Source organism: Taeniopygia guttata, chromosome 2 (genome assembly GCF_048771995.1).
Source record: "Taeniopygia guttata chromosome 2, bTaeGut7.mat, whole genome shotgun sequence".
NCBI classification, from domain to species: domain Eukaryota; kingdom Metazoa; phylum Chordata; class Aves; order Passeriformes; family Estrildidae; genus Taeniopygia; species Taeniopygia guttata.
Genome location: NC_133026.1, coordinates 50680321 through 50694253, shown reverse-complemented (window position 1 = coordinate 50694253; position 13933 = coordinate 50680321). Strand labels below are relative to the sequence as shown.

General features: G+C 36.9%; 1 protein-coding gene across 1 annotated transcript in view; it reads left to right on the top strand.

Moving 5' to 3' along the window:
• Positions 1–504: 504 nt before the first annotated feature.
• The window catches only part of CNTNAP2 (contactin associated protein 2), a 1027622-nt gene continuing 1014193 nt past the window's right edge, over positions 505–13933 (top strand). The window contains 1 exon segment of the mRNA NM_001193337.1: positions 505–1144. Within this exon segment, the coding sequence (NP_001180266.1) occupies positions 1048–1144 (97 nt within the window). The 5' untranslated portion in view covers positions 505–1047.

Genomic DNA, 13933 nt, shown 5'->3' with positions numbered 1-13933 from the left:
CCTCGCCCCGGCCCCAGCCCCGCTCCACCTTCCCCCAGCCTCAGCCCTGGCCCCGATCCCTGCACTGGCTCCCGCCCCGCTCCGCCCCAGCCTTGGCCGCGGTCCCCGCCGCCGTCCCCCGGCTCTGCATCTGAGTCAGGCAAGAGAGGACGATCGGGGTCCTGGAGGCCCGAGGGGCGCAGAGGAAGAAGGAGGAGCTGGAGGAAGCGAAGGGAAGGGGAGGGGAGCGCAGAAGAGAGGATTTTCCCATCTCCTGTCTTTTTTTTTTTTTTTTTTTTTTTTTTTTTTTTTTGACGGGGAAGGCTGCTGCTGCTAGTGGCAGCGTTTCCTCCTGCTGGAAGATGATAAATACATGAGGAGAGAGGCTCTGAGCCTGCTTCTGTGCTGCGGGAGTGTCTCTCTCCCTCCCTCCCCTCTCCCTGCTTCTGTGTGAGTGTGTGTTTGGCTGCCCGGCTGTGTGTGCGTGTACACTGTGTATATATATCTGAGCTGGGAGGTTATTGCAAGCTTCTCTCAGCAGCGCTCCTCTGTACAGGAAGAAGGGCTCAGCTGCAGTGGTAGCATCAACAGCAGCATTAGCAGCACCAACTGCTTTATTCGCCTTTCTTCCTTCCCTTCATCTCCATCTCCCTTTTCCCTCCCTCCTCCCACGTCTTTTGGGGGATTGATCTTCATTTTTTTATTATTATTATTATTTATTTTTCTACTCTACATTCCTTGTTATTTGATACTTCGTGGCTTTTTTCTTTTTTTTTTTTTTCTTTTTTTCTTTCCCCCTTCCTCTGAGAAGGAGGCACAGAAACAAACACGCACAAACAGAGAGAAATAAGGGAAAGAAAAGTACCGGGACTTATCCTGCTGCTGCAAACCCAAAGATAGCAGACGAAGAGGGGGTTTGGCTTCTACCCCAAGGTAAAGCCCTGCCCCCTTTACCTCCTCGACACCTCCTCCGAGGAAGAGAAGGAGAGAGAGCGAAGGGGGCCAAAGTGGAGAAAAGCAGGTCTTCTGCGGCTGGCATTTGGAGTACAGGGAGCCGGGAAGTGAAGGATGGTTGTGGTTACCCGAGCTGGCTGCAGGGCAGCTCTCTTCCTCTGGATTTTCATCAGCATTAGCTGCAGAGCCAGGACTGCTCTGCCCGCATCTCGTAAGTACCCTTTTCTAAGAAACAATTTCAGCTCTGAATTAAGCCAGAGGGAAATTCCCACAACTCTGTGAGGTTGATTATTTTTGCTTTGATGATGAATATTGTGTTTTATTGTGTTTGATTTTTCTTTGTATGCGTATGTGTGCACTGAGGTCTCATGCTGTTTGCAGTGCTCCCCATCAGATCTTCTTTGGTGATTTCAGTGGTAGCTGGTGTGGAAAGTTGAAAGAGACCTGCTCTGTGATATAATCTTGGTTCTGCAATGGAGTCAGAGGGGGGAAAGGAATCAGAAGCTGTTCAAAGTTTGGGGATAGTTTTTGTTTGGCTGGTCGGTTTGGTTTGTTTTGATTTTTCCCATCTTCCTCGGAAGGTATGCAATTTGCATTTGGAAGTACTTCACTTCCACAGTTTTGTGAGGGGAAAAAAGGAGATGTGAGCAGTTTCCATAACTAGTGTTTTATTAAGGAGCAGCAAGAGAAAATTCTGTCTCATTTGAAGAGAAAAGAATGATTGTGAGTTGATGAGAGGGAACTGAGCCAGGACAGCTTTTCTTTAGAGCAAAGTTTTGCTGCCCATAATAGAATGAGCGAAGGTATTTTAGAGGAGACCATCAATTGCCCTCCTAGGAAGGCAGAAATAGTAGAGAAATGATCAAACATCTGCTGAAAAGCTGAACTCCATACTACAGGAGTGTAGAGCATCTGTACAGAATCCAATTCTGTTCTCAGTATAAAAATGACAGCATATTCATTGATTTCAGTGGATATTAGATCAAATCTTTAACATTGCACTGAGCTGTAGTTTCAAGCAAAACATTTCACAAGTAGATGTCAGTATTAAGTATTTAGTTGTTTCTCTTCAGAGTATGTAAAACATTTGCCAATTGCCAAGTATTTTTGAAATGCATATTGAAATGAAACAGTGCATTTTTATAGTATCATCATCATACTGCTGGCTTGATCGGCTGTTTATAGAGGAAGGAAGTGTCCTGAAATGTTATGGATAGATGTGCTGGGATTGCATACATGAGAATGGGGGTTGATTCTACTGACCAAGCAGGGACTTGCCATAGAATGTAATGTATATACTGCATAGAGATCTATGTAGATCACTCTATTTATTTATTTGTTTAATTGTTTCCTTGGGGGCTAGAATGAACAATGCAATGATTAGGGAATTGGTGCACTGCTATGCTTTCTTAGTGGGTTTCTATCTGTTATCATCTAATACCTATTGAAAAACAAGTGTTATTCCAGGATTTACTGGCACTTTGCATACTTGTTTGTGTGTCAACAAATATGTACAGCAGTGTCTGCATTGTTATCTAGGTCTCAGAGGCTGTAAGATGTTCGGTTGTTTTCCCGTCTTTGAATTAGGAGAAGTATTGATCCTGTGGTTTACTTCTTAGTTTTGACCAGCTATATATTTTTTCTTAGGGATATTATTTCTTCATGGACATCTTTCAGGCTCTGCATAATAGGAATGTGTGGGGGAGAGGATTCATTATTTAGGTTGTCAGAAATCTGTTCTTCAAAAACAAAGTCCTTGCTTTTCTCTAATAGGGTTTTGGAGCTTTTTTATTTGGTTTTGGAGCTTTTTTTTTTTTTTTTCTTTGTCACTCAGCAACTAATGGCTGTAGTATAAGTTGAAAATGTTATCTGATTTCCCAACAAACAAATTTTTAACTTTTGAAAGAACTTTGTTGAGAAGTTAATGGTTGTAGTAACATCATTATACCCAGAAATTCCAGGAATGGAAGATATATATAATCTTAATTACAATTCAGTCATATGCATTCCCATCTTGATATCTAGCTATTCAAAAATTTCTTTATATTAATTCACCTTCCAAGAGCTTATACATCATACTTCTTATGTAGTGACTGGCATTTCATTTCATTTCAGAGTCACTTCTTAAAGTGAAATGGAGCTAGATTTGTTTACTAGAAACATAAATATAGCTAGAAGTACACATCAGCCTTAAATTTACAAAAGGATTGTTCACATTGCAGCACATGCTGAAAATTCTTGTAAAGGCTTATGGGTGCTTGGGAGCTGGTACCACAGTGGGAACTCCAGTGCTGTGTCACACTGTTTTGTTGCACCACTTTGCTGGTTATTCTGTTGCATGCTTTGCTACACAAACTAGTCACTGCACTGTATTTTGTCACTGTGCTCTATTTTCTGGGGTTGTTTATAACTTTGTCTGCAACTGACTGTGAATGGGATTGGAGAATTTTTCTTTCTGTTGAGAAGATTATATACCTAGTTTTCATCACCCTTTTTCTATTTCCTTTTTTTTTCTTTTTTTTCCCCTCTGTCGAATTCTGAATACTTCTGAAACAATTAAAAACGGTGTGAAATGCAACTTTGATGTAAAACTTATTTCCAACTACTATTTCATTTACTCCTCCATTGTTACTTTATATTTTGGCTCTGAAGTAATTAACAACATCAAATTTATTCTTTACAGTATTTTTTAGGAAGTATGCAAGTCTTATGGTGTACAGTGAATTACAAATCCCTATATATGAGCTTGCTATTCAGTATTTTCTCACAGTCTGCTTGTGCTGGCACAGAAAAAGACAGTTTTCAGAAAGAATAGAATTGGATATTGCTTAAGTGAATATGCTGTATCTCAAATGTTTGTTTACTTTGCAAAGTAAATCTATCTCTAGTTAAAATGGAATCTCTCAGTAGTACTGATTCATGTGAAAATCTTTTAATCTCATTTAGTTTTACCTTGAGATGAAGTGAGTGTTGAAAGCCCATCCTGTGGTGTAATAAGCATACACTGTGATACAATATCACACACATTAATGCTCAGATCTTACTGTCAATTCTATTCATGGTCATGTTTTCATACCCTGGCGATAAATTCTTCATATTCTTGCATTTATTTATTTATTTATTTTTAATAAGTGTGGGAGGATGAAAACACCCTTCTGGAATCAAGGCTAATGAACAGCTCAACCAGGAGAGGTCATCACAAGATAAAAAGTAACACAAAATATACAAATTTAGTGCTTTATAGTTCTTTACACGGCTAAGATGGAATGATAAGAATATGAATATGGGTAGACTAACTCTCATTTGTATTCCATAAAAACCCCAAACACAAAAAGCAGCAACCTTGTTAGTTAATATGAATGTTAAAGGTATTAATTATAGGATTGTCTCCTTCTCTGTGAAAGGAATTCACTTTACAAGTAATTAGCTTTGATAGCTAGGGTTTTTTGGTTTTTTTTTCATAGTGTCCATTTTTATGCAATGCAAACCTGATCAGTAAAGAATTATTAAAACTTCTAGTTCTGATACCTGTCATACTTTTGTAGTATGTCCCATACCACTGCTCAAGTTGAAGTTTGAGCTCATTTTACAAGACTTGGTGCAGAAATCAAAAGGGGGACATGTACAGTAAATCATTAAGATATATAAAAGAAACAAATATGCAGCTTTTACCTTTGACTTCATGGCACCCAGATTTTCCTGGGAAAAGTATTGAAAAGGAGTAATGTTCCTTTTGAAAGATCGAAGCATTGTACAAGAAAGTCCTTTTTAAGAAGCCAAGTTGGATGGAGCTCTGAGCACTCTGGTCTGATGAAAGTTGTACGCCTATGCTGGGCATATGAGGTGTCATATATTCTACTAGATTCTCACTTGGGGAATACTTATCTTCCAGATAATGTCTCAGACATAATGATATTTTTGGAAATCAGATCAATTCCTTTTTTTTCCTGTATAATAATTGATTAACATTTATTAGTTTAAGACCTGTTCTCTTGAGGTTAACTCAGTGGTCCCACAGAATTTAGTTTCAAGTATACCAAACCATTTTCAAGTAGATTTAACATTTAATAATTTTTCTTACCTTTGGGGTCAAAGCACTTAAAAATATACTAAACTTTTAGTTTGAGGGCCGAGCTCTCTTTTAAGTCAATGGAATATCATAACATTAAACATATGCTTTCTCTTTTGTTCTTTTAGAATACTTTAGCTAGAAGTTAGAACAAAATTTACATCCATCATAGTATAATTGTATTATTATTTAGGTGCTATTCATCACTTTATAATAAAATTCACCTTCAGCAGACAAGTGACAGTTTTAACACCATTGCAGTGAGTTACTGAGTTACTGTTATTATTTAACAACACTGCATTGAGTTACTCATCATGAGTCTTTGAATAAATTGGATTTTTTTTGAGCAATATGTTAACTTATATGTGAATGAATGAAACAGTATCAAATAGTCTGCTCTAATTTCAAAATTGGTGGCAGCAGCTATAGCCTGTGTCAGTGCAGAAAATCCAAAGTTTCAAAGAGTCCTCAACTTTCGTGTATGCAGCATTGCACAAAACCTAATTTCAGACATTCATCTCAATACAACTAATCTGATTCAAAGTTTGGTGTCAATGGGCATTGAATCAATTGTAAATGTCATTGAACTACTGTTTTAAAAACTGGCTTTTGCTTGGGCTATTTTTTGCTTCAATTTTTTTTTAATGATGGTGCAATATTATGAAATAAGGCATAAAAAGTTATTTAATAAATAGTCCAGTCTGAAAGAAAGCTTGAAGGTGAAGTTAAAGTCTACAAATTAAAAACTTGTTTCTGAACATTGATTGTGTCTTTTGCAAGGAGATGAGAAATACTTTTTTTTGTTTTGTTTTGTTTACTCAGGTACTTTTAACACAGAAGACTATTTCAATTGCTGCAGTTGAAATAGGAAATTATTTATATATAATGCATTAGACGTCAGACTGTATCTCCTCTCGAATAAATCTCATTACAATGGATCTGTTACAGACAGTAGATTTTCCTATAGAAGTTCTTCAGAACTTTTAAATTGGCTCTCTAAGTCTTTAAAATTGTCAAATCTCATGTCTACTGTTTAGTATTTATCACAATATTTAGGAGTTTTTAAGATTGTAATACTTTCAATACTTGGGACAATAAAAAACTATGCACAAACTACGGGGGAGTTTCTGCATTTTCTTTTTTTTTTTTAGATTTCAACAGCTGATCTTACTCTGAGTGATCTGACTCATAGGTCAAAATAAGATAACTGGTTAAATTTTGAGGTGTTCCCCTACCCATGTGTATGTCCTGAATAGCTGTCATGCTCATCTTACAAAAGCACATGGACGTGCAAATTTGTTCCAGTCAACTAGGAAATTTCAACTAGGAAATGTTAGAGAAGCAACAGGAGTCTTCATCAGATGAAATGATGAGTGATTTTGCAAATTTGTTAGTCTTAACATTTTTAAATAATTTTAAATTATAGCATTATTTCCAAAATCCACATGGAGCTGAGATCCTTCTTTAAAAGATCAGGAAGACCTGTAGGATAAAGAGAACAGTTCACCAGCTTGGGCCTTCTTGCACTGAAGGAAATGGAAGTTGTGCCACAGATTTTAGGAACAATGTGGTTATGCTTTTTGTCAGGAGTTCATGATTCAGTCCATTGGTATGAAATACTAGAAATGATTAAAAAGGTTCTTCAGACTTCAGCCTTTGAACGAACATTGATTTTATCTGTATTGCACTTCATTTTTCCAGCAACTTCATTGGCATTGCATAGGTAGCTAATCCGAGACCACCAGGTGCAGAACATGTTAAATCTCTAAATTTGGTGAAGTAGAAAATTGCAGTAATCAGTAATCAATTCTTTTAAGCCACTTGCATTTCTGACTTTGAAGTCACTATAGATATAATAAAAGAATTCCCAAGTCCTATGCTTAACATTTACAAACTACTTGGGCACTTGGTTTTGATCATTCTGCAATTTTAAAGCAGCTTTACAAAGCTGAGACCTTGCCAACCTCAGAAATTGTCTCAGTATTCATTCACTGTAGTAGTAGCCAGCCTTTTCCGATTGAGTCTTTAAGGCTGAACAGCAGAAAATTCAGAGCAGAAAAGGATATTGACATACACATTTACCTCTTTCCTCTGCCTAAAAAAGTCTAGAGATTTTTTTTACTTTACAATCTCCTGGTGGAGATATGGTTCTTTCAGACGTTTAACGTAAGCAAGTGGTCATGCTAAATCCATTGAGGGACTGGCAAACTTATTTACACATACGGTTCGTTACTTGATATTAATATTTTTCACCCTTTGAAATATTTATCAAATATTTTATTTTAAGCTGTGTATGCACTACAAAAATATGTTTTAAATAAATCAGTGACTAAAATCGATATAGCATAGCTAGGAACTTTGTTGGCAGTTTTGCATTTGTATTGGTAAAAACTCAAGCTGGGTTACAACTTTCAATGTGTAAATAAAATAAGCAGCTAAAAGTACTTTCTAGAAGCCAGAAAGCATTTGAACTGTTCTAGTCAAAGGATTTTCCATCACACAAACAAATGTGATGTTTTTGAATGAACATTTATTATTTGTATCTAGAATATTTAAGTCTCAGCTTAAAAGGAAAGTAATTTTTTTAAATAGAAATTTAATGACTATCTAAATATAACATAAACAATCTCTTTGATTTTGTAAAACTGCTATGTCATTTAGTGTTTTGTAACTTTTGCCCAAGGAAGTCAGCTACACACGTGCTACATTTCTGTTTCTACAATGTAGCAAATGTAGGAATAATCTGACTGAGAAAAATAAGCTTTTTTTTTTTTTTTTTTTTTTTTTTTTTTTGCATCAAGTCTAGAGGGTTATTACTGCCTGGGTTTCTTAAATCACCAAAATATTGATAAAAATGTCTCTTATTGATTACTTAATCATCTTGTATACTTAAACGCATATTTGCTGAGAACCCAATGGAAACCTGGAATTTATAGGAAGGTAATACAGAAGATCAGCAGATGAGCTGAGGAGGCTGCAAGGGTCCATTTCCATAAGGGGCAGCAGAAAATCTGTGATGGAAAGTTTGTCAGAGAAGAAAAGGAAGAATTATTGTCTAAGGGCCTAATGCAATAGGATAAAACACAGGAGGAAAGGCAATCTCAATATAGTTAAGGTTTCATACTATTTCATACACTGGTTTTAATTATCATTGATGTAAAGTTCTTGGAACACACTCTGAAATGCAATTAAGTTGTGATGTGCTTTTACTCAGCTTATGGGAATAAAAGGAATACTGTGGTTCAGGAAAAGAAAAGAACTCAGAAACGAACAAACAAAAACCTAGAATAGCAAACCAACACACAGGAAAACAAAAACCCTAAATTTACACCCTGTTGCCCCAGGTTTCAAGCACAAATACTTTCCTAAACTCTTTAGACTCTGCCCACATTTTTAGTGAAACATAGAAAAGGCTTGTAGATATTTTTTCCCTGGACACAGATAAAAAGTTCAAATATCTAAAAAAAAAGGAAAAAAAAAGGTTAATTATTAATTTAAAAACACAGTCAGAGATTAAAACAAGTAGCATCCACCATTATTCTGGGCTATGGGTAAAAAAGGGAGAGGAATGTGCTGAACAGAGGTTGAGGTTGTCTCCCACACAGTAACAGTAACCTATTTATTTTTCTGCTGAGGAATCGAGTCACAGATTGCCCTGTCCACAGCATTAGCATTGCATTAGGAAAAGAGTAAGCTTCTGTGAGAAATGGAGCCAGAAGCACATCCTGTACAGGGCAGGCTCTACTGGATACAAGCTCCCAAGCTTCAGCAACCTGTACTCTCTAATGTTCTTTCCTTTGGTTTTACATCCAAAAAATTATGCTAGTGGGCATACTGTCAGTTATATGATGAATATCCTATCTGCTTCTTCCCTGGTACATCCAAGCTGTTAGAAACGATAGCAGAATTCCCTCTAGATAAGAGAAGGTATCCTTTATGCTTCCAACCCTTTTCCAAAAAATATACATCGCATGATCACACACCCATTTGCTTCTGCTCCTAATTCATTTGGCATTTCTTACATGCCTCCTTTCTGATTTTATTAATCATCTTACTCCCTACTCTCTGTCCTCTCCTACCCTTTCCTCCAGCAATAAACTGACTCCACTGGCTTCTCTTGGATTCTCATTGATTCATCACCACATTGAGTAATTTGCTGAGCCTGAAACTAAGGGAGATTGTCTTCATTGATTCCTGATTAATTCATCTGTTTGTGAAAGCTAGGTACACAGGTAATAACTCAATTGAAATTCCTTCACTGCTTAATTGCTGTGGTATAATCCTGGCCTCTTAAATCAGATAATCAGATATTATGAATGAAGTTAGGATTTATTTTTTCAAAACACAATTATTAGAATATCATTATAAGGAATGCTTTTATTAATTCTGTTTATAATTATTCATAAATGCAATTTTAGAGTTTAGGTCAGTACAGTGCATAGGTTTTATTCATATGGAAAAAAACAGTGTCAGAGGAATTCTGTGAGTGAATTATGCTTCCAAATCTACATATTCATAATTTATAAGGCCAAAAAGGATCCAACGCAGCTACAGTAATATGGTCGATTGTATTACTACTTTTTTCTGCTTTACAGATGTTCTGGTTTAGGGCAAATCTGAGAGGAAACTTCCAAAGGGCTCCTTCTAGAAAGCAAATTCAAAAAGCCCCTCCCGCTACTGGTTCAGGAAAATATTTCCTTGGAGAAAAGTGGAAAAAACTGACTATTTAACAAGCGAAGTATTCACAAGCATAAAAAATGAATAATATTAAACAATAAAACCTCTCATTGCTCTAAAGAGAGGAAAATTCAGAAAGTCCTTGTCATTGTAGCTTGGCTTGCTCAGTCTCTGCTACTGGAAAATGCCATATCTCAGGCCCTGGTAGGCCACAGGTGTGAGCTGCCAGTGATTTTCTGAGTTTTCAGTCCAGAGCAGGTTTGAACAGTCCCAAGAAAAAGAAAAGCCACAGTCCAGCGAACTTCTCTGCCTCAGCTAGCTAAAAACTAACTAAAAGCAAAGGAGAGTTCTGTCCCGCTGTCTGTCTGTGCGGCAGACAACACAGTCTCAGAAAAGAGAAGATGAAACTCCTATCTTTATATTTTGAAAACAACCACCTAAGACATTCCACTGCTTCTCCTTCTTCCCCCTTCACTCTCAAATACAAGGATCATAAAGTTGCCCCAGGACAAAAGATCATAGAATCAATGAACCAGGGAATGGTTTGGGTTGGAAGAAACATTTAAAGATCATCTAGTCCAACCCCACCCTACAAGTAGGGACATATTTCAACAAACTGGATTCCTCAATGCCCTGTCCAACTTGATTCTAAACACTTCCAGGAATGAGATATTTGCAGCTTCTCTGGGCAGTCTATTCCAGAATTCATTCCTTTTGTGTAATTTAAATCCAGCCTCTTTAGTTTAAAAATATTCCTCGCATACTATCAGTACATGCTCTGGTAAAAAGTATTTCTTTATCTTTCTTCTAGGCCCCTTTTAAGTATGGAAACTCTGCTATATAAGGTCTGCCTGGAGCTTTTTTTCCCAAGATAAACCACACCAACCCTCTCAGCTGCTCTTTATGAAAGGGAGAAGACCTCTGACTATTTCTGTGGCCCTCATCTCAACAAACTCCAACATGTCAATGTCTTTCTTCTGTTGAGCTGGACTCAGAGTGACCCTGGAGCTGGACTCAGTGCTCCATATCAGGTCTAAGTACAGCAGAGTAGAGGGGCATGCTGCTTTTTATTCCAGGATCCTACAGGTTTTCTCAGTTGCAACTGTACATTGCTGGCTCTTATATAAGTTTTCTTCTGCCAACATCCCTAAGCCCTTCTTTGCTTTCAATCCATTCATCCCCCAGTTTGTATTGCTTCTGGGGATTGCTCCAAACCAGTTGACAAACTTCATGAGTTTCACATGAGACCACTCCTCAAGCTTATCCACATCTCTCTGGCTGGTGTCTTTTCCCTCAGTCATTTCAACAGCACCACTCAGCTTGGTTTCATTCCACAAACTTGGTAAGAGTACACTCAAACCCATGGTCTACAACATTAATAGAAACATTTAACTTTATTTATCCTAATACCCCTGAAGGAAAACATCCCCATTTGGATCTCCATTTGGATTTTGAGCCACTGACTCTCCAGTCAATCCTTATCCATCTAACAATTCATGCATCAAGCCCATATTTCTCCAATTTAGAGACAAGGGTGTTGTGTAGAATGTGTCATTGGCCAGGTAGATTCATCAGAAGCTCTTCCCTCATCTACCAATAGAGTCACTCTTTTGTAGAAGGCCACCAGGCTTGTCACATATGATTTGTCCTTCATGACACCAAGTTTATTTTCCCTACTACACCTTGTTGTCATTCATACTCTTTGGCAGAGTTTCTAGGAGAATCTGATTTCATGAACTTCCTAGGCACAGAGGCTGACTGGTTGGTAGTTCTCAGGGTATCCATTTTTACACATTACATAAATGAGTGCAATGTTTCCCCTTTTCCAGACACTGGGGCTTGACTGTCATGACTTTTCAGAAGTGATAGAGAACTGCTTATATCTGCCAGTTGCCTCAGGACCCTGGGATGCATCTTGTCAGCTTCCATAGACTTGTCTGTGTTCAGGTTCCTCAGATGGCCTTGAATCTGGTTTGCTCCCACAATGGAGTCCCTGACTTTATATTCAGGGGCTTGAGAAATGTGGGAAGTTCAGTTGGCAGGGAAAATTTGAGGAAAAATGTTGCTAAGTACATCAGACTTCTCAGTTGTCATCAGATGCCCTGTCTCATTTATCAGAGGGGTACAGTTACTTTTGTCTTCCTTTCCCAAGTCACGTACCTGTCAGGGTTTTCACACATTTTCTTCTGGCATTAAATATCTCAGTCTGGAACTATGTTCTTTACCCAAAGTTTATGACTTCATACATGGTCACACTGAAATTCCTAATGCTTCCTTTTACCAGCTGGCTTAGTTGCTCTAAGCTTTTGACATGTAAACTTGAAGTCATCTTCAGCTTCAAAGACTATGCATTTTTCTGCAGTTCAAATAATAAAGATGTTAAGAAATGAAGGACTGAAAATCAGACTTCCACTAGTTTTCAGTAGCAATCACTCATTTCCCTTGTTACAATTACATTTTGAGATATTTAGAGTGCCGCATTTGCAGTAAGTTTAAATATTGGTTAAAATAGTGTAGACTGCCATTAAAGTGCCTTCAGAATTCAAAATACATATTATTGCAATTTATGCAGAAACAGACATAAATATCTGCAAATTTCATATGATCCAATTTTGTATTCTCAGGAAAAAAAAAAAAGCCTTCAGAAGATCAGGATACTTTGATAAGATATATTTTTTTTAAAAACTATGTTGATTTTCAGTAATTGCATTTACAGCATTTAAATTTTTATTAATCAGGTTCTATTATTTTGTCTAGCAGCAGTGTTAGTTGGAGTGGCGTGTTAATGTGCAGGTCGTCTTTTTCAGTATTTGCACTTCACAGTTTCTTTCAGCCTTCTGGAAATTCTTTGTTTTAAGGGTTATTGGAAATGAGCAATAGTCAGCAGAGACCTTCTTGGTTACAGCTTGCCCTGCTGGTTGAAACTGCGTGGCCTTGTTAACCTCTGTTTAACATCTTCATCAGATTTTATTAGAATGTAAATTGTTTTTTTGCCACTTTGGGATCTAACTACACAGTCTTATTCATTTTCCTAACACTGTATGTTTTTGTTTTTTCTATGTGATTGGCATCCCTTATATATAGTGGTCTGTAGAAATTCATCACTTATATATAGTGGTCTGCTGGTATGGCTCCTTTTGCTCCTCAACTCCTCTCTCACTTTTTATAAAAAGCTCCAAAACACAAAACCCAACACCCACACTTGTAATTTTGGTTCTTTTTTCTAATAATAGCTCTTATGATTTCTGTGCATAGACAAATTTAACTTTATATCTTTTTGCTTATAATTTAATGTATTTTTAAAATTCTGCTTTACAAAATCACAGAATGGTTGAGTTTGTAAGAGACTGCTGGAGGTTATACTGCCTTGCTAAAATAAGGTTCCTTATATCAAATCTAAATCTGTCCTCTAGGCAGGCTATACAGCACCAGATAGCATGGCCTTGGAGATGATAGAGCAACATGGTTGTTGGTTTCAGGCAGAAGGAAGTAATATAACATTTTCTGACCTGTTCTATTCTGGTCCTTACTATTGTATTGCTTCAAATCAGAAGATAAAATTAATTTGGATTTTAGGGATTCTCTGAATTCATAATTTAACAAATTGCTATATCATTAAGGCCAGTCTCATAGAAATGCCCCTCCCAGTTTTCACTGACATATTTTTCTATATTCATAGAGAATAGTTAATTCAGAATTCTTGATGTCATAAAGAATATTTATATCCTAAATTTGAAAATCTCTTCTGTTGCTGAAGATTTACCTTTTATGAAATATGAATAAAACCATTATGTCAATTATGAAGAGTGTTCAAAGATAGGAGTTGGTTTTATTTTTCTCCTCACTGGGAAAGGAAGTTGCTTTTGGTTTTATGTTAAATTGGAAATGGAGCAGCTCAAAGTGAATACATCACTTGGAAGTATTTTTTATTCTTTGTACAGCTGCTGAGTCCTGAAAAATATAATTTTTCAGATAGTGAGGACCAGGGAAATAAATTTTGATGTGCTGAAACAGGGACACTCAGATTACAGGCCTATCAGAAAACCAGACACATCAAAAACAGTCTAATGAGTGAAAATTCTGTCCTCAAAGTTATGACCTAAAAGTTTTCTTCAATTCTTCTGACTAAATCTAAAAAGGAAGATGGAACCAAAGTAGAAAAATCTTGAGATGAAAGTAAGTTCTGAAATTTTGGACATGACTCAGATTCAAAAGTCAGTGGAGTGAGGTCAGTCTTTCTAGATCAGTCATGTC